Source organism: Nomascus leucogenys, chromosome 2 (assembly GCF_006542625.1).
Source record: "Nomascus leucogenys isolate Asia chromosome 2, Asia_NLE_v1, whole genome shotgun sequence".
Classification (NCBI taxonomy): Eukaryota; Metazoa; Chordata; class Mammalia; order Primates; family Hylobatidae; genus Nomascus; species Nomascus leucogenys.
In genome coordinates this window covers 80,985,295-81,010,032 of record NC_044382.1, presented here as the reverse complement: position 1 = coordinate 81,010,032, position 24,738 = coordinate 80,985,295, and the positions used below count along the sequence as shown (strand labels likewise).

Genomic DNA, 24,738 nt, shown 5'->3' with positions numbered 1-24,738 from the left:
AGTCCTGTCACTCTTCCTCTGAAAGCCTCCCATAGTGTCCATAACATCTAATGAAGGGCTTACTGTGAAAACTGGGTAGGGGGATGAGCCCAGGGTACAAGGATTCAGCCGCCTCAGAAGACAACCCAGGTAGCAGCATAGAAGCAGTGAGATGAAAAGGAAGAGAAAGCTAAGTAGGCTTCATTAGAGTCCTTGGAGTCTTTTCTGCTTTGTATTTATTTGTTTTTTCATTGTTTTTAATTAATTGCCCAGGCTGGTATCAAATTCCTGGCCTCAAGTGATCCTCCCACCTCTGCCTCTGAAAGTGCTGGGGGTTACAGGCGTGAGCCATTGTGCCTGGCACCTGTGGAGTCTTAAGCGCTAGAGTGTGTGTACAATGATCTGCCCAGTAGTAAACATGGCTCTAGTATTATTTTAAAATATTATCAATCAGATCATCAATTGTTCTAAAATATGGTCAACCAGATTGTCAAGTGTTCTAAAATATGATGCATCTGATCCCCAATGCTCTCTGGGCAGGGCTTGAGGAGTACAACTTGATGAGAAGTAGACGTTAAGAGCCCCTTTCCTCCACTCCTGACATTGGAGCAACCATCCAGTCCTGTCCAGACATCACTAGAATGCTCATTCCCTCCTTCCTTCCATTCTAGCCTGTGTCAGGCCTCGCTGACTCCAAACCCGCTTGTATGACAGACTGATTCCAATCATTTCTGCTCTTGTTACCGATTCTTATCTGCACTTTACTTAAAGCCCCATAATTTTGAGGCATCTGCACATTAGGAAAGGCTGAAAACCTGGCAAGCTTTTATAGCTTGCAAAGGTCCTTGTCCTATGCTCTGTTAGTATCATTTCCAAAATACTACATGGGCTATCTGATCACATCCCATTGCCCGTATCCTCTGAGAGTCTAAATGCTGAACTGCTTCAGAAACTAAATCATACTCACAGGACTTGGTTTCTCAGCAATTTTATCATCTGAAAACATTGTTTATGTAGCTGAGGTCAAAAGCTTCAAGTACTGCTTTAATGAGCTGCGAATCTGTTCATGTGACATTCTCTTCCAAACCCAATTGCCCTTTACACTGTATGAGTAAGTGCCTCTGTGTGTGTGTGTCTGAATGTGTGTGTTTGATGTGCTGACATTTCTGAAATGAATCCAGAAAGTGTAACCTTTGTATGTTTGCTGTTAAAACTCCAAATTCAAGCCTTAAGAAAAGGATCTAACACTTACTCAGTATGATTTATTTAAGCACAGAACCTAACTCCCCCAAAGTATCAAATACTCAAGAGAACAATTCCTTTTTGAAAACTGTGCTTTAAAATAATTCTCATAAAACCTTTACTGTTCAAGTATATTAGAAAATATATTAAGTTTTTGTCTGCATCAGGCACTGTTTTAACTGCCTTCCATGAATTGCCTCATTTAATTCTCTCAACCCTATAAGGTAGGGTTATCACCACATTATAGATGAGGAACTAGAGCTTGGAAAAGTTAAGGCATTTGCCCAAGGTCCAGCAACTAGAAAGTGGAGGAGCCAGGACTTGATCCCTAGACTGTACACTGCCTAAGACCCTTGTAAAGATTATTAGAAGCACTTGGAGCCCCTGGTAAGGTTTGTGGTTGTGCTAACAGGAGAGAGTCATGATAACACCATCGAATGGTGTCTGTTACATAATAGAAAAAGACTGAGTATTCTTACAATTCAAATGATTTAAATTTATTTTAAATATTGCAAAAAATAAGTAGCATCTTCACACCTTTTATAACTCGTTGTCAGGATTTTAAAAGATGCAAATCTTATTTGTTCCTTAGGGCTTTAATTTTGAGGCTGACAAAGACAGCATGCATTGACTAACCTCTGAAAGAAGGGCATGGCAGCATTGAAATGAGGCAGCCAAGACAGGCTCATTAAGGAGTAGAGGTTTCCCTGCTCATTTCTGGTTGTTCTTTTGGGGTATCCCCTGTGTGGAGTTTGCAGAGATCTTAATAAAAATATCAACCTTACATTTATATACTGACAAACAAATAGCTAAGAGCCATTTAGGACACATAGCTTGGAGTCTGTTTATTTCTCTCCACCTATCTACACACCCATGGAGAACCCATTTAAACTTCAGATCAAACCAGCCTCCCTTTAGATGGTTGGAATTGGCAGCTTCCTGAGCCAAGTGAAGTTCCTAAATCAGTTGCTGTCTTAGTCCATGTTGTGTTGCTATGACTGAATAGCACAGACTAGATAATTTATAATGAAAAGAAGTGTATTTCTTACAGTTCTGGAGGCTGGGAAGTCCAAGGGTGAGGGGCTTGCATCTGGTGAGAGACTTCTTGCTGTGTCATCTCATGGCAAAAGGTGAAGGGCAAGAAAGAGTATGAATGCATGTGTGTGCATATATATGCATATGCATACATGTGTGTGCACATGCAGGGGAAAGATAGGGAGCCAAACTCATCCCTTTTATCAGGATCCCACTACCAAGATAATGGTGTTAAGTTCTCATGAGGTGCCACCTCTCAGCACTGTTGCATTGGAGATTCAGTTTCTAAGACATGAACTTTGTGGGGGCAAGTCAACCATAGAACCTACCAGATACATGACTTTGAGTCATGTATTATTATATTATTATTTATTATTATTATTGTTATTTTGATACTGGTCCATGGCCCAGGGATTGGGGGTCCCTGCCCTAAATCATGAGGAAGATTGGGGCCCATGGGTGCCACAGGTTGGTAGCTGTCGTTTCTTACCACCTCCCAGCACCTCCATAGTCATCTTGACCTCCTTGCCTGGCTTCCATCTCTGTCTTAGCAAATGTGTGTTCCCTCCCCCAACTCAAGTGAGACTTACCCTCACTCCTGCTCTGGACTCCACCCTCTCGATCCTTCGTGCTTATCTCCTCTGTTTAGTCTGTGTCTACAGCTTCTCTCTGTATCAACAAAACTCCTATGGTTTCAAATAGAAACCTGATTTAAATTGACTTTTAAGCAAAAAAATAATGATAGTTAGTATTCAGATGTAGATGGATCATCTACATCTGGTCCCAAACAATGCCAGCAGGGAAACATTTATCTATATCCCTTAGGATTACTTTCCCCACTGTGTTGACTTCATTCTTCATTCTCAGAAGGCTTTCTTGGGCACATAGCAACTCCCAATTTATGTCCCATTATCTCTGCAACTTCTACCAAAGAAAAGGGCTTCCTTTTTATAAAATCCCAGCAGCCTAGGACTCAATCTTTTTGGAAGACATTGGGTCATATGCCCATCTCTAAGGGAATTGCTCACTGCACCAGGGGGATGGAATATGCTGATTGACCGGGCCTGGGTCACCAGCCTCTCTTAGCCAGAGAGCTGGATCTAATCCAGACATTTTGAAAAAAGAGAAGGAATGTCCTATCTAAATCAGACATTTTGAAAGAAGAGAAGGAATATCTCCTTTAAGAAAAATAAAGCCTGCTAAATGACGAGTTAATGGGTGCAGGAAATCAACATGGCACATGGATACATATGTAACAAACCTGCACATTGTGCACATGTACCCTAAAACCTAAAGTATAATAAAAAAAAAATAAATAAAAATAAAAATAAAAATAAAGCCACTGTCATGGCTGGGCACGGTGGCTCATGCCTGTAATCCCAGCACTTTGGGAGGCCCAGGCAGGTGGATCACGAGGTCCAGAGATCGAGACCATCTTGGCTAACATGGTGAAACCCCATCTCTACTAAAAAATACAAAAAATTAGCCGGGCGCAGTGGCGGGCGCCTGTAGTCCCAGCTACTCAGGAGGCTGAGGCAGGAGAATGGTGTGAACCCAGGAGGGGGAGCTTGCAATGAGCCGAGATAGTGCCACTGCAGTCCAGCTTGGGCTAAAGAGCGAGATTCCGTCTCAAAAAAAAAAAAAAAAAAGAAAAGAAAAGAAAAATAAAGCCACTGTCACTAGAAGAAAAGACAATGCCTGCTGGCTGGGCAAAAACAGCAGCTGTCCTTTCTGACTCTATCCTGGCCTTCTCCCTTGTGCATAAACCTGCTTTGTCTTTTTTGTGTTAAAAATCCCCTACCTCAAACCTGGGAATCCTCCTTACTACTACTCTTACTACTGCTATGACTACTACCCTACCTTACTTTGCATACAAACACACTTTTGAAAGAGCTGCCAGTTCCTGCTATTTCCACTTGATGACAATTTGTTCTTTCCTCAGTTTGGTGCAATCTGGCTTCTGCTCCCACCATCCTATTGATATTTTTCTCATTGAGTCATCAATGACCTGAAAACTGCCTCTTTTCATAAGCTTGTCTCATCTTTCTTGACCTCACCATATTATCAGGTGCTCTAATCTTTTCTCCTTTAAAAAAATGTGAAAAAATAAAATATTCAAGCAGCATCAAAAGCTACAAAGTGAAATTAAGACTCCCCTCACCCATGGCTCCTAGCTAGGCTTCTTGGTTCTCCTTCTCAGAGACACCCACTGTAACCAGGTTCTTGTGTGACCTTCTAGAGAAGTTGTATTCAGGCCCAGAAATAGTCTACATCACACACAAGGATGTTAGCATGCTGTGTACAATTTCTGTATCTTGCATTATTCCCCTCTATCTTGGAGATTGTTTCTTATCTGCATATCTAACTCTACATCACCCTTTGAATAACTTCCTAGTTTCCTATATAAGTGAGTTTATCTGTAGGAAAAATGCAGAGTACGTTCCTTCTTTTTAAGCTCCTCTCCTCCTTCATTTTTATGACATTGTGTGTCTGTCTTAGTCTGTTTTGTGCTGCTATAAGAATACCTGAAACTGGGGCCAGGTGCAGTGGCTCATGCCTGTAATTCCAGCACTTTGGGAGGCTAATGTGGGCAGATCACTTGAGCTTGAGCCCAGGAGTTTGAGACCAGCTTGGGGAACATGGCAAAACTCTGTCTCTACACACACAAAAATTACAAAAATTAACCAGGTGGGGTGGCACATGCCTGTAGTCCCAGCTACTTGGATGACTAAGGCAGGATTGCTCGAGCCTGGGAGGTTGAAGCTGCAGTGTCATGGTCACAGCTTACTGCAGACTTGACCTCCCAGGCTTAAGCAATCCTCCTGCTCGAGTGACAGAGTGAGACCCTGTCTCAAAAAAAAAAAAAAAAATGGATAACTTATAATGAAAAGAAATTTATTTGGCTCATGGTTCTGGAGGGTGGGAAGTACAAGATCAGGGGCTGCATCTGGGGAGGACCTTCTTGCTGCATAGAAACCTGATAGAAGGCATCGCATGGCAAGAGAGCACATGAGAGAGGGTAACTTACTTTTTAAATAAATTCACTCCCACAATAATAACATTAATCCAGTCACCTCCAAAAGTTCCCACCTCTCAACACTGTTGCATTGGGGATTAAGTTTCCAGCACAAGAACTTTGGGAGAACACATTCAAACCATATCACCACATTTGCTGATGTTCTTCCTACCTTCACAGCCACTCCCAATAGAAATTCCAACTCCACGAAAACTTCCAGTGACAGTTGAATTTGGAGGGTTGAGACCTGCTCATGACCCAGAAAGGAAAACAGAAAGCTTACTTTTTGTTTTGTTACAAGTGCAGTCTCTTAAAAATAACCACAAAATGCCCCCCACAAGTGGCATATGGAAAACAGCACAGAGATGGTGTGTGAATCTACTTGAAATGTCTTTCTAAGGAAGTGAGGCTTGGGTGGGACTGGAAATGCATCTCTTTTGCTCCCCAGGGTACACGTCTTTTTCTCACTTCCTCTAACTGGGAGCCCCAGGGCCTGGCTTTGTCTTGTAGCTTCCTGCCATGATGCACCAGGCTAAGGGGGAAGGTTTCTGTTCTATGTCTAAAGTAGCACTGGCAGGTCCTCATTCTGCTTGTAATTGGGATGGGAATATGGGTAGGAATTTGGGGTTTGGCAGAGAGTACAGGACCTCTTTCAAGCCAGAGCACAGCCCTATCAGACTTACTCACTGGACAGGAATGGGTCAGTCAACCCTCAGCAGCAACCACCAGCTACCATGTTAAGTATTTGATGTGAATGTTATGAAGTCATTCTCACCACACCCTACAAGAAACTTGAGCTTAGAGGACTTAGCTAACTTTCTTGAAGGTTGTATAGCTGGGAATTGTTGGAGCCAGGATTGGTACCCAGGTCAGCTTCACTTTTAAGTCCATGCCACACAATCAGATACATAGTATGAGGCAATGGGATGTAATGGAAAGCCCATGGGCTTTGGGATTGAACAGATGGGCTCTGGATCTTGACTCTCCTACTTGACCCCATATGACCCGGAACAAACTGTTAACTCTTAAAATTATCTGTTAAGTAGAGATAATCCTTGCCCTGCCTATCTCACAGCCTTGTGGGAATCAAAGCTATAAAAAGATAGGTAAATAGAAGGGATAATTACTATTTGAGGATGAGTTTACTTGAAGCCAGCAATGTGGGTTTAGGATGAATGGTGAAGAATAGGTAAGAAAAAAAATGATACTCTGTTGACATGGGAAGATGTTTAGAGTGTATTTCATCTGGTTTCTTTTAAAAAGCAAGCAAAAGAACAGAGTCATGATTCTACCTTTGTCTAAAAACTAAAAAACATCCATTCATCTATCCATCCAGCCATCTAGGATACAGACCAAGATGTTAACATAATACAGAGATTTGGGGTGGCGGGATTAAGGATTCTTTTGTGTGTTTTAAAATTTTTTATGGCCAGGCACAGTGGCTCACACCTGTAATCCTAGCACTTTGGGAGGCCAAGGCAGGCGGGTCACGAGGTCAGGAGTTCGAGACCAGCCTGGCCAACATAGTGAAACCCCATCTCTGCTAAAAATACAAAAATTAGCTGGGTGTGGTGGCGGGCACCTGTAGTCCCAGCTACTCGGGTGGCTGAGGCAGGAGAATCACTTGAACCCGGGAGGTGGAGGTTGCAGGGAGCCGAGATCGCACCACTGCACACCAGCCTGGGCAACAAAGTGAGACTTCATCTCAAAAAAAAATTATTATTATAATTACTATATATATATATATATATATATATATATATACACACATATATATATGTGTGTGTATTTTTTTTTTTTTAGAGACAAGGTCTCACTCTGTCACCCAGGCTGGAGTGAAGTGGAACAGTCATAGCTCACTGCGGCCTCCAACTCCTGGGCTCAAAGGATTCCCCCTGTCTCAGCCTCTTGAACAGTTGGGACTACAGGCATGCACCACCGTGCCTGGCCAATTTTTAAAAAATTCTTTGTAGAGACAAGTTCTTGCTATGTTGCCCGGGCTGGTCTCAAACTCCTGACCTCAAGTGATCCTCCCACCTGGGCCTCCCAAAGTGCTGGTATTATAGGCATGAGCCACCACGCCTGGCATTTTGGTGCTTTTTAATAGCTTGTTTGTTTCTGCGATAAATGTAGGAGACTGATAGAAGAGTCTGGATCTCTTGTCAAATCTAGGATCAAATCATGGTCAGATACTTAAACTCTCTAAGGCCATTTTCTCATTGCACAGCAAGGACTTCATAGAGCTTTTGGGGGGATTAAAGGAGGTAAAGCTTGCAAAACACTTAACACAGTATCTGGCTCATAGTTAGTGCTTAACATACACTATTATTTGTCCATTTGATATTTGTTCGTCCCTGGGTTCTAGAAATGCAGTGGTTAATAAAACAGATGTGATTTTGCTCTCATGTAGCTTACAGTCTAGATGAGAACATAGACAATCAACGGAGAATGAGCATGTATTAATAATTATAGATTGAGATATACCAGATTTTATTTCTGTGAAAGAAATGAACAGGATATCTTTTTTTTTCTTTTTTCTTTTTGAGGCGGAGTCTCGCTCTGTCCCCCAGGCTGGAGTGCAGTGGCGCGATCTTGGCTCACTGCAAGCTCCGCCTCCCGGGTTCACGCCATTCTCCTGCCTCAGCCTCTCTGAGTAGCTGGGACTACAGGCGCCCGCCACCACGCCCAGCTAATTTTTTGTATTTTTAGTAGAGACGGGGTTTCACCGTGGTCTCGATCTCCTGACCTCGTGATCCGCCCGCCTCGGCCTCCCAAAGTGCTGGGATTACAAGCGTGAGCCACTGTGCCCGGCCTGAACAGGATATCTTGATAGAGAGTAACAGGAGGGAAGAATGGGGATCCACTTTATTTGAAGGTAGTCTGGAACAGCTTCTCTGACTAGGTGCCATTTAAACTGAGATATGGAGGAAATCAAAACACTGGATTTTATTTTTTAATGAAAATTAAGAAAAGCAAGAGCAAAACAAAACAGACTTAGTATCAAACACAAAAGACCCCTCTCCTACTGACTTCCTCCCTAAATAAACATAAGAGATAAAAGATCCCTGATTGTAAGGGACCTTCATTATTAGCAGAAAAAGGAGACTCAAATTTCTCTTTTTTTCTGCCAAAACCCAGACCACAAATGACTTTTTTAAATGATCAAATATGTATGCAGCTTTGAGCATCTGATTCTCCCTGGGTGGGTCCCTCCTGTGTTCGGCTGTGGGAAACTGGAAGGCATAGGAACGACCCTGCATTTCACTGGATGTGCACATGTAAAAAAGAAAGATGCGTTTGTCTTTTTGCCTAGGCTATGTAGCTTGGATGTCTTTTCGTCATGACCTTCTGGTCTTGTTATCCTGAAGGTGCCCTGGTGTCTTGATGGAGGCTGGGCAGGTAGCTCCCCTGAGCCACTAGCCTCATGTTATCAAACTCGGCTAGGCAACAGACAGCAGGGAGGAGCCTTATCCTCTCCTCCACCATCTTACCTTGTCCATGCCCTCTTTTTACCTCCATTTCTTCTCCAGGCTTTTTCCTTTCCTCCTCCAAAGAAGCAATGTCTCGGCCAGGGGCAGTGGCTCACGCTTGTAATCCCAGCACTTTGGGAGGCCAAGGCGGGCGGATCACGAGGTCAGGAGATCGAGACCACGGTGAAACCCCGTCTCTACTAAAAATACAAAAAAAGAAAATTAGCCAGGCGTGGTGGCGGGCGCCTGTAGTCCCAGCTACTCTGAGAGGCTGAGGCAGGAGAATGGCGTGAACCCGGGAGGCGGAGCTTGCAGTGAGCCGAGATCGCACCACTGCACTCCAACCTGGGTGACAGAGCGAGACTCCATCTCAAAAAAAAAAAAAAAAAAAAAAAGAAGCAATGTCTGTCTTGCAGGTCTCACTCAAGTGAGATGTCACTTCCTCCAGACAGAGTTCCTGGCCCTTCTTGGGTTCCTTTCCTCTGTACTCAATGGCAGCACCTGTCCCATGGTCCCATGCAGTGGCCTGTGTGTGCATCTGTGCCCTCTGCTAGATTTTAAGCTCAGTGGGGACAAGAACAGGTACCCTCTTATGTATCGCCAGTGTCTGGCATGCTGCTAGGCAGAGGATCTACAAGACCCAAATATTAGCCTTCCTCATTATCCCTTAGCACCAAAATACATGCCAAAGCAGCCACTTGTTTTAGAGTTTTTTTGTTTCATTTTGTTTTGAGACAAGGTCTCACTCTGTCACCCAGGCTGAAGTGCGGAGGCACGATCATAGCTTGCTGCAGTCTAAACCTCCTGGGCTCAAGTGATCCTCCGACTTCAGCCTTCCAAGTAGCTGGGACTACAGGCATGTGGCGTCATGCCCTGAGAAGTTTTAAATTTTTCAGGGTCTTGCTATGTTGCCCAGGCTGGTCTCATACTCCTAGCCTCAAGCAATCCTCCTGCTGCCTTAGAGTATTTTACTAAGATGAAGCATGTTAAAGTAGCATCAGGCTAACCTTAACAATTTACCCAAATACTCCCATTCTCTTTATTTCTATTTTTCAATTTCTTCTATGATAATTGCTCTCTTATTCAAAATAGCTTTCACAGTTTCTTTTCTTATTACAAAATAATAATAACAATACCTGATTGTTATGTAAATTTTAAAAAAAATCAAGCATAAAGGGGAAAAGGAAAAAATTAAAACCATCTGTAATTCTTCTAATTTCCATAACCCTGTGTATAAAATGTGTACAGATATTACATATACATTTGTGTATATAATTTATAGAATGGGAAGATACTGTACACACTGTTAGTAATTATATAACTATGTCATTTAATATTCTTCTACATCTTCTTTTAATTTTTAAGAGTATTTTGCATTGTAATACATCAAATAGATGTATCATTATTTATTTAACTGTTTTCCCTATTGGTCCATAGTAGATTCCCAATTTTTTTTTTCTCTAGCGATTATTTGATGAACACCCTGTATTCTGATGGGATAAATCCAGGAGTATAGAGGAGAGGTCAGGAAAAACCTCGTGGAGGAAGTGACACTGCTCTGGAGACAGAAAGGATGCACTGGAGATAGCTGGATGAATGGGGAAGGAGTGGAAGGCAAGTGTTCCTGGCAGAGGAGACAGCCTGTGCAAGGGCTTGGAGTCACCTCCAAGAGTTCATGAGTGTTCCGGGAACTGGAAATACTTCAGTATGGCTGGAGGGTGTCTCAGGGGGTGGGGGACATGGGCAGGGAAGGGGCCATTGACCAAGTGTCCAGAAACAGGTCCTAAATGGCCCCTTCAGCCATGCTAAAGAGTGTGGGCTTTGGGCAATGGGGAGCTATTGCAGATAAGGGCAGGGAAATGGCATACTCCAGTTAGCATCTTTAAAAGATCCCTTTAGCTGGCCATGGTGGTGCACAGCTGTGGTCCCAAGCTACTCACAAGGCCAAGGCAAGAGGATCCCTTGAGCCTTGGAATTCAAGGTGGCAGTGAGCTATGATCACGCCACTGCACCCCAACCTGGGAAAGAGAGCAAGACCTTGTCTCAAAAAACAAAACAAAACAAAACAAAAATGAGATCCCTGTGGCAGTGGTGACCAAGACAACTCCACATTCAAGAGCAAGACTCTGTTATTAACTCAATGAAACAGAAATTAAAAGAGAAGAGAAAAAGAAAAAGCGCTTACGTGTAACAGGTCACAGATAAGCTTTTCAAACTGTCTAGATTCTTAAATTCAGGAGCGTAATTCAACAAATCAACCTTCTTACTCCTCTCCTTAATCCTGAAAGAGGTGCTTGTGGTTTAAATAACCCAGTTGGTTTCTGGCCCCCATTCCTGTTCCAGGAGCCCCCTTGATGTACCCTGATGACAAGGGGGTCGGATTTTCTTTTTTTTTTTTAAGCTGAGTGAGGCTGAAGTGTTCACCCAAGACAAGCCAGAGAGGCAGGTGCAATCCATGGTGCGTTTTTAATTAGATCCCAGCCACTGAGCTGCCCATACTTCAAGGACACAGCAGGCAGGAAACTGATCTGGGCTGTGCCTCCCAAGGGCTGACGTCTCCATTTAGGGAGCGCCCCTGAAGCTAATGGTCAGTGACAGCTCCATTTGAAAAACACAGAAACACTTAACAGGGAGGCTGTGATCTGCCAGCCCTGTAAGCTGCTGATTAGCAGGGAAATCACGCTCCCTCTGTATCTCACCCCCTTGGTTAACCCCTGTTCTTGCATCTTCTCTGTGCTATCTCACTTAAAGATTTCATTGTTCTCTGAGGCAGGAGGGAGGGGGGAGAGGGAGGGGGAGGTTGTGAAGCTGCCAGAAGCTGTTTCACTGTCTCCCATCACAGCCTCTGGGGAGGCCCAGGCGAAGCAACAGCCTTCTGTTGTGGATGGGAAATTGATGGTTTTTAAAGAAAAATGGTCCCTGAAGATGCTCCGTGTCTCAGCTAATATGCCTCCTACACTGGCTGGCTTGGGTTCCAACACCCAGGCCAAACAGAAACACGCACAGGTCTGCCTTATAGCCACACCAGGATGCCATACCAGCAGTCCCTGCCACCATCACCTCTCTGTTGTCTGCTCCACCTCCCTTTTCTACAGTCCTAGCCACCATTCCTCTCCTGTGGATGACTGCAGCAGTCTCTCCCGCATGCCACGGCCACCAATCTAGCTCCCCAAACCTCTGCAATCCCCACACTGCAGCTGAGGGGACTCCTTCACATGTCCCCTGGAATTTTGAACTTATCAAAAAGGAAAGCAAGTACTAAATTTCTCCCCTCAGATAGGCTCTACTCCTCATGTTCTTCTCTTACTAAATAGCTCGGGCCAAAAATGCCAGGATCACCAACAATGCCTCTCTTCCTCTCATACCCCACACCCAATCCATCAGCAAATCTTGTCAACTCTGAATTCAGAACATACCCCACATCTGAATGCATCTTTCCATCCCCCCACCAATCACCTTCCTTCAAGCCCCCATCATTCTTACCTGGATTATCGTAACCACCTCCTCACTGGTTGCACTGTTTCCACTATTGTCCCCCGCTCATTTAATCTATCCTTGTACACCACACCAGTGATCCTGTTTAAATGTTAGTCAGGGCCAGTCTTGGTGGCTCACACCTGGAATTCCAGCACTTTGGGAGGCTGAGGTGGGAGGATCACTTGAGGATAGGAGTGCGAGACCAGCCTGGGCAACATAGCAAGACCCCCACACACACACACACCCCGTGTCTACAAAAAAAAAATTAGTCCTGCGTGGTGGTGCACACCTGTAGTCCTAGCTACTCATGAGGCTAAAGTGGGAGGATCGCTTGAGCCCAGGAGTTTGAGGCTGCAGTGAGCTATGATCGTGCCTCTGACTCAAGCGTGGGCAACAGAGCAAGACCATGTCTCTAAAACAGTGAAATACTATAAAAACAAAACATACATCATCATATCATTCAGGGCTCAACATTCTCCAGCAGTTTCTCATCGAGCTGAGATGAAAATCCACTGTCCTTACATGGCCATCAAGGACCCTGCTCTGGCTCGTGGCCCACTCTGTGGCCCCTTGGTCACTCTGCTCTGGCCATACTTACCTCATTGCTGCTTGGTGACTGTGCCAGGTGAGCTCTGTCTCAGGGCCTTTGCACTTGCAGCTCCCTCTGCCTAGCATGCCTTTCCTCCCGACATTCAAAGGGCACCCTCTCTCACTTCACTGAGGTCTTGCTCAAAGGCCATTTCCTCCAAGCTGAAAATGGCATCACTCTCACTCCATCCCCTGGCCTTTCTTTTTTTTCTTTCCTTTTTTTTTTTTTTTTTTTTTTTTTTTTGAGGCAGAGTCTCACTCCGTCGCCCAGGCTGGAGTGCAGTGGCTTGATCTCTGCTCACTGCAACGTCTGCCTCCTGGGCTCAAGTGATCCCCTCACCACAGCTCTCCTGAGTAGCTGGGACCACAGGTGTGCACCACCACACCCAGCTAATGTTTGTATTTTTGGTAGAGACGGGGTTTCACCGTGTTGCCCAGGCTGGTCATGAATTCCTGAGCTCAAGTGATCCACCATCCTTGGCCTCCCAAAGTGCTGGGATTACAGGCTTCAGCTACCCCACCCAGCCTTGGCTTTATTTTTCTTAACATCACTTATCTCCCTCTGGCACTAAAATATATATTCACATTTACAGTTACAGTCTTGTTTGTTGCTTCTCTTCCCCAGTAAAATATAAATTCCATGAAGCATGGATTTTGTATCATTTTCTACTAGCACAGAGCCTGGCACGTAGTAGGTGCTCAATAAATCCGTCTTGAATGAGCAAATGAATAAACAAATGAATGAATCTGGACAACAGTCCTAACCACAGTGAGTTTACCCTGAGGGGTCATCCTTCTGTGGGAGTTTCCCTCCACTGGCCAGCAGAACAGACCCCAGGTCTTCATGCTGTGTCAGAGGGTTCTCATTTTCTGAGACCTGAAGCCAAGATAACAAAAACAGCAGAAACAATTTAGCTTGGAATGACAAATAGGTTTCCTTAAGTCTGACAAGAGTCTTTTAAAAATTCAAGACTGTTTCCTTAGTATTTAAAACTTAAACACCATGCAAATGCCCTATTATAGGAAACATATGCTGTCTGTCTGTAGGGATTTGGAGTAGAAAATGGGAACTAAATAATACTTGGAGCCATGATGCATTGATCACATACTCAGTACCTGTTACTTGCATTCTCTCATTTTATCCTCATATCACAACCCCAATGTGATAGGAATTAAAATTGCTCCCATTTTACAAAAGAGGAAACTGAGACTTTAAGGAACTTGCCCAGAGTTGCACAGATAGTGGGCAGCATAATGCCGGGGTTTGAATTCAGTCTACAGACTCACTTTTGTTTTTTTTTTTTTTTTTTTTTTGCGATGGAGTTTCCCTCTTGTTGCCCAGGCTGGAGTGCAATGGTGCCATCTCAGCTCACTGCAACCCCTGCCTCCTGGGTTCAAGTGATTCTCCTGCCTCAGCCTCCCGAGTAGCTGGGATTACAGGCGCCTGACACTACGCCTGGCTAATTTTTTGCATTTTTAGTAGAGATGGGATTTCACCATGTTGGCCAGGCTGGTCTCGAACTCCTGACCTCAGGTGATCCACCTGCCTCGGCCTCCCAAAGTTCAAGGATTACAGGCATGAGCCACCACGCCGGCCCCAGACTCACTTTTACTCAGATAAGAAGTGAGCAGGAGGCAGAGGCTCTTGGAGACCTAAGTCCCTCGCATGCACAGCAAATACTTCTGCTTCCCTCAACAAAAAGGCTTTGAAGAAGAGCGTGCACCTCTTGACTTTCTCAATGTACCTTCACTCCTCCAGCAACTGAAGTTCAGTGGCAGCCCTCCATTTCTCGTCAGTATTGCCCCAGTTGCCAATTGCAATGATCCTTTTTCGGCAACTCTCCTATTTGACCTCTTAAAGATATTTTAGTTATACCAATGCCCTTCACCTGAGGTTTCTCTCAGTCCTTAGCTTGGCTGATACTGTTCTCTCCTGGTTCTCCTCCTGCACTCCTAAGACACTTTAAGGAGCATTTTTATCATGGGCAAATGGAAATAAAACACCTATTTCACAGAGTTGTTACATGAATGAGAAAGGTCATATATGCAAAAACACTTGGCAAATGTCTGTTTCATTGAAAGTGCTCACTGGTTTTTATTACTCTTGTTATCTCTTTCCACTCCCCATATTCTGTGCTTTAAAAAAAAAAAAAAAAAAAAACAAAAAAAAAAAAAACGTTTTTCAAGACCTCTCTCCTCCTGTGCTTTTTTTGTTTGTTTTTTTGTTTTTTCCTTTTTTGAGTCAAGGTCTCAATCACTGCCCAGGCTGGAGTGCAGTGGTACAATCTCTGCTCACTGCAACCTCTACCTCATGGGCTCAAGCAATTCTCTCACCTCAGTTTCCTGAGTAGCTGGGACTACAGGCATGCACCACCATGCTCAGCTAATTTTTTAAAGACAGGGTTTTGCCACGTTGGTTAGGCTGGTCTCAAACTCATGACCTCAGGTGATCTGCCCACCTCAGCCTCCCAAAGTGTTGGGATTACAGGTGTGAACCACCACACCTGGCCCAGAACCTGTGCTTCTGACTCCCTCTGGTCATCACCAGGACTCTCATTGGCCTCTCAAAGTCATTATCCAAAATGGAATTAATCATCTTTCTCAGTTTTCCCACTTTCTCTGTCTCAGTTCGTACAACCACAGTCTCTGTCATTCAAACCATAGACTTCATCATCCCCATCCTTGTCTTCCCGCCGGCCCCTTCTCCACTTCATTAGTCAATCAGCCACCAGGCTGCCACCATACTAGTTTGTTTGTTTGTTTATTTATTTATTTATTTATTTATTTATTTTGAGAGAGAGTCTCGCTGTGTCACCCAGGCTGGAGTGCAGTGGCGTGATCTCAGCCGACTGCAACCTCCGCCTCCCAGGTTCAAGCGATTCTCCTGCTTCCGCCTCCTGAGTATCTGGGACTACAGGTGCTCATCACCATGCCCGGCTAATTTTTGTATTTTTAGTAGAGATGGGGTTTCACCATGTTGGCTAGGATGGTCTCGATCTCCTGACTTTGTGATCCACCTGCCTTCTCCTCCCAAAGTGCTGGGATTACAGGCGTGAGCCACTGTGCCCAGCCACTGTACTTGTAAAAATGGAGCCAGGAACTTGGGCTCTGATGTCAGATGGACCTGGTTCATCTTGCTCTGCTATTGGTTCGCTGCGTGACCTTGAACAAATTACATAATCACCCTGGTCTCAGTTCCCTCATCTATAAAATGGAGATAATAATAATACCCACTTCATAGGGCCGTTGGGAAGATTAAATAAGGTAATGCAAGTAAAGAACTTTCCAGTAAAGAGCATTTTGCACTGGCATATAGCAAATGCAAAATAAATATCAGCAGTCATAATTATCATTACTCCTATTACTATTATACTATTAGGTTGTGGTTACCTCGTAGAGATACTGTGTTGGAAACACATAGAGCTTTTGCGCAAATGGGTTTTGCTGGCAAAGAACAAGGAACCCCAAACTAGTGGTTTGCCCTCTCTCATTAGGTGGGAATTAGCATGTACAGGTGTGAGCACTCATGCATGCATGCACACATGTGCAGACATGTACATACACATATGTGTTATAACTCTGCTTCACATAGGGGCCTTTTTAATATAGAAAGACCAGCAGGATGGGCGAGAAATGGCAATGATTTTCTCTCTAGAACCTGATTGCTTCACCAAACAATGGTTTGTATTTCCTCCCACATCCCTCCTTCCTAATTGAAGAGGGAATGACTGAATTCACCTCCTGGCACCTTGCATTTGATGGTCAGTGACTGATCCAGCTAACCAGGGGCCTCGTGGTTGCCCAGGCATTGCAAGCGTCAAACCCAGATTTTCATTGGGATCTTCCTCCATTGGCTGGATTTTATAAATTGTATTCTGTTGAGCTGGAAAACATCCACTGCTCCTGATTGAGAGCTGGAGGACAGCACTTTGAGGGGTCTGCTGCTATAAATACTGGGATCTCCCAGGTGATGTATAAATGAGTCATTACTTTGCATCTTTGCACCACCTGAAACATCTCAGGTGCCTTAGTCCCATGTTTTTCAACAGATGAGCTTGGCTGACTTCTCGGGGGGGGGGGTTGGGGGGACATGCCACATGCCTCTGGCCCCACCATCTCATGCCTTTGCCATCCATCTCCTGACTGCCCAGAAGGACACCAGGAGCAGCTCATGAGCTACAAAAGCTGACAGTCGGGAACCCAAGGTTGTGCACCAAAGGTCATGAGAATTTTGCATTTTATGTTGCTCTCATTTCTGATCATTTGAAACAAGCTCTCTGAGTTTCTGAAAGGGAAGGGAATGGAGAAAAGCACACCCAGTTATGCTAGGTTCTGTTTTATTTTGGCTTTTGTTTTTGTTTTTTTCCCACCCACCACAAGTTCTTTTCTTCCCCTCTCATAGTGTGGGCGAAATGCTGAAAACTTCGACCGATTTTTCACCCGCCATCCACCAGTCCTAACACCTCCCGACCAGGAAGTCATCAGGAATATTGACCAATCAGAATTCGAAGGATTTTCCTTTGTTAACTCTGAATTTTTAAAACCCGAAGTCAAGAGCTAAGTAGATGTGTAGATCTCCGTCCTTCATTTCTGTCATTCAAGCTCAACGGCTATTGTGGTGACATTTTTATGTTTTTCATTGCCAAGTTGCATCCATGTTTGATTTTCTGATGAGACTAGAGTGACAGTGTTTCAGAACCCAAATGTCCTCAGGTAGTTTGGAGCATCTCTATGAGATGGGATTATGCAGATGGCCTATGGAAAATGCAGCTGCATAATTAACACATTATCAAAGTCCTCTTACAATTTATTTTCCGCAGCATGTCAGCTAAGTAGACCCAATGGGGAGAGAAAATGCCTGCTTTCTCTCCCTCTTTTTCTGCACTGCCATATTCACCCCCAACCATCCAATCTGTGGACAATTGGATGTTAGCAGTACTCTTCCACTTCCGGGCCTGAAGCTTGGCTTGTATCCAAGTGTATGGTTGCTTTGCCTAAGAGGAATCCCTCTATTTCACCTGTTCTGGAGGCACCAGACCTTGAAAAGAACGTGCTCAAAATAAAATGTTATTTGTTATTTTTGTCAACTCAAAGTTAAGATAATCAAAGTTCTCAAATTCCAAGAATGTGCTTTTAGACGGTCTCAATCTAAAAGCACTTCAAGGGGTCAAAGGGCAACCAGCTTGGGTGCTACCTCAGTGTTGTAGTTTCTGATACTTTATGTCTTTGCTCACCCTCATCCCCAAACTACTTGAAAAGGGCATTTGGCACCACTCCCTGAAACAACACAGTCACTCTAGCAAGGCCCCCAAAGGGCCCTGGTTTTACATTACATTTCAAACTTTATTTGCTTTGGGGTTTTGTTTCTGTTGTTGTTCAAATGCAAAAAAAAAAAAAAAGAAAAAAGGTGACTCACATTGTTACACATGCTTTAAAATATGTGTTCAAATGTTATTAACCACAATGACGACCTGCTTTGATTTAACCAAGAAGATGGCTGTGGAGCTTAGCAGACTCAGGCCTGTGGGAATGGGATTTGTTACAAATCTAGGTTTGTTACTGGCTTTAGAAAGCTAATTAAATGCTCTGAAAAAGACACCGTTTCTTGAAACAAAGATGGTTGTATTCCTCACTTTGATGTTGTTTTGCAAGATGTTTGTGGAAATGTTCGTTTGTATCTGGATCTCTGTTATGTGCCATTTTTCTTCTAGCATCGAGATACAATAAAAAAAAAAAAAGAAAAGAAGAAGAAATACTATTTCAAGGAAAACTGATCTTTTTGTAAAACATGGACCTAAACTACAAAGTGGGAACTGAGGAGGGAGCTCAGGAGAAAGGAACTAACTGCAGAGCTTTAATCTTGGCCCCAGTGTTCAGCCACTCGGAGGGGTGGGGGCTGTGGCCCATTCAGGGGCTGCTGGTGGCCTGTAGTGGGGTGGGATGACCTGGCCAGAGCCAACGAGGATACTGGAGCCCAAAGTCAAGTTTAGAGACCAGCTGGGAACATGAATGGGGCTTTTGATTTTCTTATCAAAATCACCACTCCTCCCAGCTCGGACTAAATATTCTTTCTAGTAAGCAGCTTTATGAGCTCCCTGAAGCCCAAGGAAACCCTTGGGTGGGAGAAATTTCATTTCTGTCTGAGCAGATTAAGACAGCAGGTGACTCCTCCTCCTCACCTGCCATGTCCTGCTATTCTCAGGCAGCTCTAAGGAGAATTCTTATCACAGTTCAAGTGATTTCCAGAAGTTCCAGGGCTTCTGAGAGACCATCAAGGGAACTTTAACAACTTGACAAATGTCCTTGAAGTAAGATGTCTCATCTTTAGGGAAAAATGGGGTTTGGATTTCTGCTTAGGCAAAGTCTCCTGCAGTTCATCCTTCTCTGTCCTCTTCTTGCTTCAGGCTTGGGGACCGTCCCTACTGTCCCCACTGTGGTGGCAATCATGACCTAAGGTAAAGCAAACTTGAAGTTCTATCTGACAAGTTTAGGCAGTAAGAGAAGGAGGGAAATTGGAGCAAAGCTCCCTCACTTTATTGTTGAGAAACTGGCATCTGGAAAGAAGAAGGAACTTGCCCAAAGTCAGTCAGCTGGGATAAAAACCTGGGTGTCCTGATCCTCAGTGCAGGGCGCTTTCTGCTCTGTAGCAAGGCAACAGGCATCTTTGAGCCAGGCCCACAAACAGGCCCTTATCTGGTGGTTGGATCATGATCCTAGATGAGGGATCCCATCCCATTTTGCTTGGACATGCTCTTAGGAAGATAAAAACCGTGGAGAAACACTAGGCCATTGACAAATGATCTGAGACAACTTTAGAAAACAATGTGGGATGGCTGGAAAGAGAAAGAAAGAGAGAGAAAGAAAGGAAAGAAAGAGGAAAGAAAGAAGGAAAGAAAGAAAGAAAGAAAGAAAGAAGAAAGAAAGAAAGAAAGAAAGAAAGAAAGAAAGAAAGAAGAAAGAGAAAGAAAGAGGAAGGAAGGAAAGGAAGGAAGGAAAGGAAGGAAGGAAGGAAAGAAGGAAGGAAAGAAGGAAGGAAGGAATATAGTGTGTATAAATACTGCACTCAACATTTTCCAAATTCTTGCCATTATTTTTAAAAAGTTTAATAGTTTGCAGAAATAGATACTCAAGCCAAAGTCTGTTTTAGAGAAACTTTCCATGGAAAGTCAGAATTTCTACCACTTCCTTTTCTATCCACATTTCCAGTGCAGAAGAAACTGAGAAACAGAGCTTTTTGAAGAGAGGACAGGGCCATAGCCACAAGGGCCTTCTTGGGGGATTAACGGGAGGTCAGTAGAATTAATAACCCTCCTTGGATAAGTGCTACTGTTCTCACGTGGCTTCAGATGCTATCAACCTTAAAGAAATGATCTCAACAGAGAGGCTCATTCTCTCCCAACTTCTACGGTAAAATCCAGGAGTATTTTCTCTGGGGATCTGCCCACAGGACAAAGTCCATAAAAGCAAATCCTGTCTGGATCATGTGGTTATCTGAAGCATTAGCCATCACCAGCACAACAAACGGGGCAGGGCTTTCCAAGGTGGGGCTGGTCAGAAGGGAATCTTTGCTAAGATTCCCACAGGCAGGGAAAGCGAAATAGGGTTGATGAGACCAGGGGAGACCTAAAAAAAGGCAGCTTTGTGTCTTCTAGCTCCAAATATACCTGCCTTTTAGCTCACACACTGTCCTGGAGTTCTCAGACCTTTAGGGGCCCTAACACAGTTCAGTATATACAGGGGTTCAAAAGGGACAGTGGCCATTTGGGAGACCTTTAGGATCAATGGGAATAAATTCCATTGTTTTGCCTCAGAGTAAAGTTTCTGGCTCGGGGGTAATTATAAATTGCAAAAAGGATAGAGGCATATCCCAAGTCTTCCTTCATTCCACAAATAATTACAGACAACCTACTGTGTGCCAGGCACTATTCTTGGACAAACAACCTACTGTGTGCCAGGCACTATTCTTGGCACTGGAAATACACTAGTGAAGAAGCAGATAAGGACCCTGTTTATTGTTTCTCTCCAAGAAATTCTCCAAGGATATTGTTTCTTGGCGAGAGATAATAAATAAACACGACAATTTCTGAAAGCAGTAAGTGCAATCAAGATAATTAAAGGATGCTAAAGTGTGACTTGTGGGGATTGGGAGAGAGATGCACAGACAATATTAAAGAGGAGGCATTCGAGCTTTGTTGTGAACACCGGAAGTAACACGCCGAGCGCCTGGGGGATGGAAACTCCTATAGCACCCCACAGGCTAACAGCAGGCAGGACAAGACAAACAGGGCAGGTGGGACATGGTAGAGATGGACCCCACCCAGGAAACAGCTCCATCAGCACCTTAGCCTGCTCCACTCTAGCCACACATACCCATGTGTACTCCTGAGACCAGCGTGTCCACCTCACTCCCACACCCTCACACAGACATGGCAAGAGTAAGGAGGGAACTCCATAGGGACATTTTACCTATCTCAGGGGAGCAGCCACAAAGAAGTAAGTCTTGTAAAAGATGTTTTGCAAAGGCGAGTGAACCCAGCAATGAGAGATCCTTAACAGCTAGTGCCCATTAGGGGGCTAAACCTAAAGCCTGGGTGGTTTTGGCTCAAACGCTAATGAGTCAGTGAATCCTTACCGACCCCCAGGCCTTTATAATCTGAGGCAACTTCGGCTGCAGCCTGGGAATGTGCAGGGCACTAGGGAATCCAAGGCCTTCTTCCCTGGCTGTCTTGTAATAAAACAGCCATCGGGTTGTCCCTCCAGTCCGAGGGACTGAGATGAGGCCTACGTAGCAGCGATGTGGTCAGGTAAAAATCAGGAACCCACTGAATTCTTGGGCAAGCCACCCTGCCTGCTTGTGCCTTGGTTCTCTCATATGTCATACGTAGGAGGTGAGGACTCCAGCTCTACCTGCCCCAGGTGGGTGTGGTGATGATGAGGAAAGACAAGAGGCTTGCAAGGACCCTGAAGAGGTCGGAGCATCATACAGATTCCTCTATTAGCCCACATTCTGATCTTCCCTGGTGAGATTTGCCCCAAGCAATTGCTAGTAAACTGGGGTTAATTTCTTTTCCACCTCCCTACTGAACAAAAAAAGAAATGCCAGACTTACTAGGAGAATCGAGTTGCTTTGAGTTTCTTTTGTTTTGTTTTATTTTGTTTTAAGGCTCCCCTTACACACCCTCCTTTAAGCTTTGGGCTTTCTCTCTTACAGTTTGTTGACTAGATACATGCTAAAAATGTCTTTGGAGAGAACTTCTGCCTGATAAAGACCCAATTCTAGACTGTGGGTGGATTTTCAAGCTGACAGTGGTCAATTCCTTTCATTAAGCAGTGATCTGATTTTTCCACATAGCCATTCTGCCTTCTTGGGGGCAGAGTAGATGGGCAGCAGTTCACCTTTTCAAAGAAAGAGGTCTTCTAGCCACCTGGGCTGCTACTGAATGGTTTTCTCCAGGACGCTCTACCTAATGATTATTTCTATAACATTAAGTAAGCATGGCAATAAGTAGCTTCCAATTCAATTCATCCTAAAGCCAAAGAAAATACAGCACCACACACACACACACACACACGCACCACTTTATGGCAATTCTTAACTGAAATTCAATGACTTACTTCTTTTCTTAGAAAATTTCCACCACGTTTCTATCCCCAAGCCAATGTACAATGTGAAATGAAAGCTAGTACGTGGAGTGCAGCTGCTAAGAATTTTCAGCACAGGGCTCTTTCTGACTCTGCTCATGAGATGGTATCAGCCACCCAACGACTGGCGTATCTTGGTCCTGTGTCTTTCTTCTTATGCTGTGTTAATGTGTTTACTTTCCATTTGGCAGAGAGACAAGAGAGACACCTCCAACTTCGACAAAGAGTTCACCAGACAGCCTGTGGAACTGACACCCACTGATAAACTTTTCATCATGAACTTGGACCAAAATGAATTTGCTGGCTTCTCTTATACTAACCCAGAGTTTGTCATTAATGTGTAGGTGAATGCAAACTCCATCGTTGAGCCTGGGGTGTAAGACTTCAGGCCAAGCGTATGTATCAATTCTAGTCTTCCAGGATTCACGGTGCACATGCTGGCATTCAACATGTGGAAAGCTTGTCTTAGAGGGCTTTTCTTTGTATGTGTAGCTTGCTAGTTTGTTTTCTACATTTGAAAATGTTTAGTTTAGAATAACTGCATTATCCAATTATAGAGGTACAATTTTCCAAACTTCCAGAAACTCATCAAATGAACAGACAATGTCAAAACTACTGTGTCTGATACCAAAACGCTTCAGTATTTGTAATTTTTCAAGTCAGAAGCTGATGTTCCTGGTAAAAGTTTTTACAGTTATTCTATAATATCTTCTTTGAATGCTAAGCATGACTGATATTTTTAAAAATTGTGAGTAAGCTTTGCAGTTACTGTGAACTATTGTCTCTTGGAGGAAGTTTTTTGTTTAAGAATTGATATGATTAAACTGAATTAATATATGCAAGCTCTTGTTTATATGTCTTTTCTTAAATAGACTATGTTACAGAGGTTACAAACTGAAGATCCAGTTTGTAGCCATTAGATAAGCTTAATTTTACTCACATGGAATTTTACTTAAAACCATTGTGAACATGAAAAAATAAGATACTTTATATAAATTCCTGGACTTTTAGATTCCCTTGAAAAAAGAAACAAAAGACTAGCAGCTCTGAGCCTATGTTTCACATGGAAATAATTCTACAGAACTGAGAAATGCTGTCTCCTTTAAAAGCAGTGTATGTTCTCATTTTGCCACAGTCTCCACCATCCCCTATTGTCCTATACCCTCCATCCACTTCCCTGGCTGCTATAGCCACCTGAGGTTGAAACTTCTGTCATTCGTGAGTCACAGGTTTGAGGACCTTAATATTTTCTTGTGCCCTTAATCAGGGTATGTGCGCAGCCATCCACTCAATGTGATTCGTGTTTATTAAGCTTATGTATCAAGCACAAGATACGTAAGATTTTATTCCAGCCATGACAAAAGTCAGGAAAGAGGCTGGTGTCAGTGCAGAGAGAATCCTTTGTTTGTTGTCCATGAGGGTGTTGCTATTTGTAAAACGACTTACCTTTGACTTATATTCTCCTAATTTAGCTAAGCACCTGCCAAAAAAGAGGGGGGAGTATAAGCCATTTTTCTTTTCAACAGCTTGTCCATGGAGGCCCAAGAGAAGAGGGAGAAATAAGGGAGACTGCTTCTAAACCCTGCTGGCATGATAAGGAGCCGCACTCTCTCAGAGCAGAGTAGCACAGTACTGAATCACTGGGTGTCAATCTAATACCTTCTTCTCTGAATGAAGTCATGCTTCTATTTTCTTTTCGAAAGATATAGTAATCCAATCTGTAGCACATGCCTTTGTAGCTGCTAAGGCTAGTGGGTAGCAGAAAAGAGCAAACGTGTTCACGCTACATACATCATGGCTCCCTACAGAGTGTATTCATCTCTTCCCTTCTTGAAAGAGCCTCAGTAAATGGAGCATTGGAAAGATACAGTGAATCCATTGATCTTACCTAGTGCACTAATCTTTGCAGAATTTTAGAAAGTCTGCCAGTTAAAGTTGGCTGAAGCCCATTTAAACTTCAGGAAGAAACAGTGTTCTAGGCATCACATTTAGAAAACAAAAATACCTGGGATTCTACAGATGCTTGAACATGCATTCCATTTAAGACAGTATTATATAGAAGAGGTTACCATTGCTGCCTCTTATTTCGCCTCATTCCATGCCAGCTTCTCAAACTTTCCCCCTCTGCCAGATATAAACCCATCTTTCATTTAATAAATATTGAGCCCTGACTCTGAGCCAAGCACAGTTCTGGGTACTGGTGTTATAGAGACCAATAAGATAGTCCAGGACTCCCCACGTGTAGGGACAACATGGCTGCAGAAATCCTGGCCTCTCATCCTTCTAGGA

General features: G+C 43.8%; 2 protein-coding genes across 3 annotated transcripts in view; both read left to right on the top strand.

Annotated features, from left to right (window-relative positions):
- Positions 1–23,291, top strand: part of PRKCB (protein kinase C beta) — a 385,488-nt gene extending 362,197 nt beyond the window's left edge. Inside the window, exon 17 of one of the 2 annotated variants that reach the window (XM_003261670.3) lies at positions 22,641–23,291. In XM_003261670.3, coding sequence (XP_003261718.1) covers positions 22,641–22,793 — 153 coding nt within the window. In that variant the 3' untranslated portion in view covers positions 22,794–23,291. Of the gene's footprint in view, positions 1–17,209; positions 18,214–22,640 lie in introns of those variants that run through there. The other variant, XM_004087390.3, reaches the window with a different exon arrangement.
- LOC115831472 (UPF0329 protein ECU05_1680/ECU11_0050-like) lies at positions 19,002–20,577 on the top strand. The gene is made up of 2 exons (XM_030799669.1): positions 19,002–19,712; positions 19,802–20,577. Exons 1-2 carry the CDS (start codon positions 19,637–19,639, stop codon positions 19,927–19,929), a joined length of 204 nt encoding a protein of 67 aa, XP_030655529.1. The 5' UTR covers positions 19,002–19,636; the 3' UTR covers positions 19,930–20,577.
- Positions 23,292–24,738: the final 1,447 nt, after the last annotated feature.

Bases quoted from the DNA above. Each gene is read 5' to 3' on its own strand.
- LOC115831472 (XM_030799669.1), top strand. From the start codon at position 19,637: ATGGCTGGAAAGAGAAAGAAAGAGAGAGAAAGAAAGGAAAGAAAGAGG. The intron at 19,713-19,801 runs AAAGAAAGAAGA...AGGAAGGAAGGA, and splicing joins AAGGAAAGAAAGAAAGAAAG to AAGGAAGGAAGGAAGGAAAG.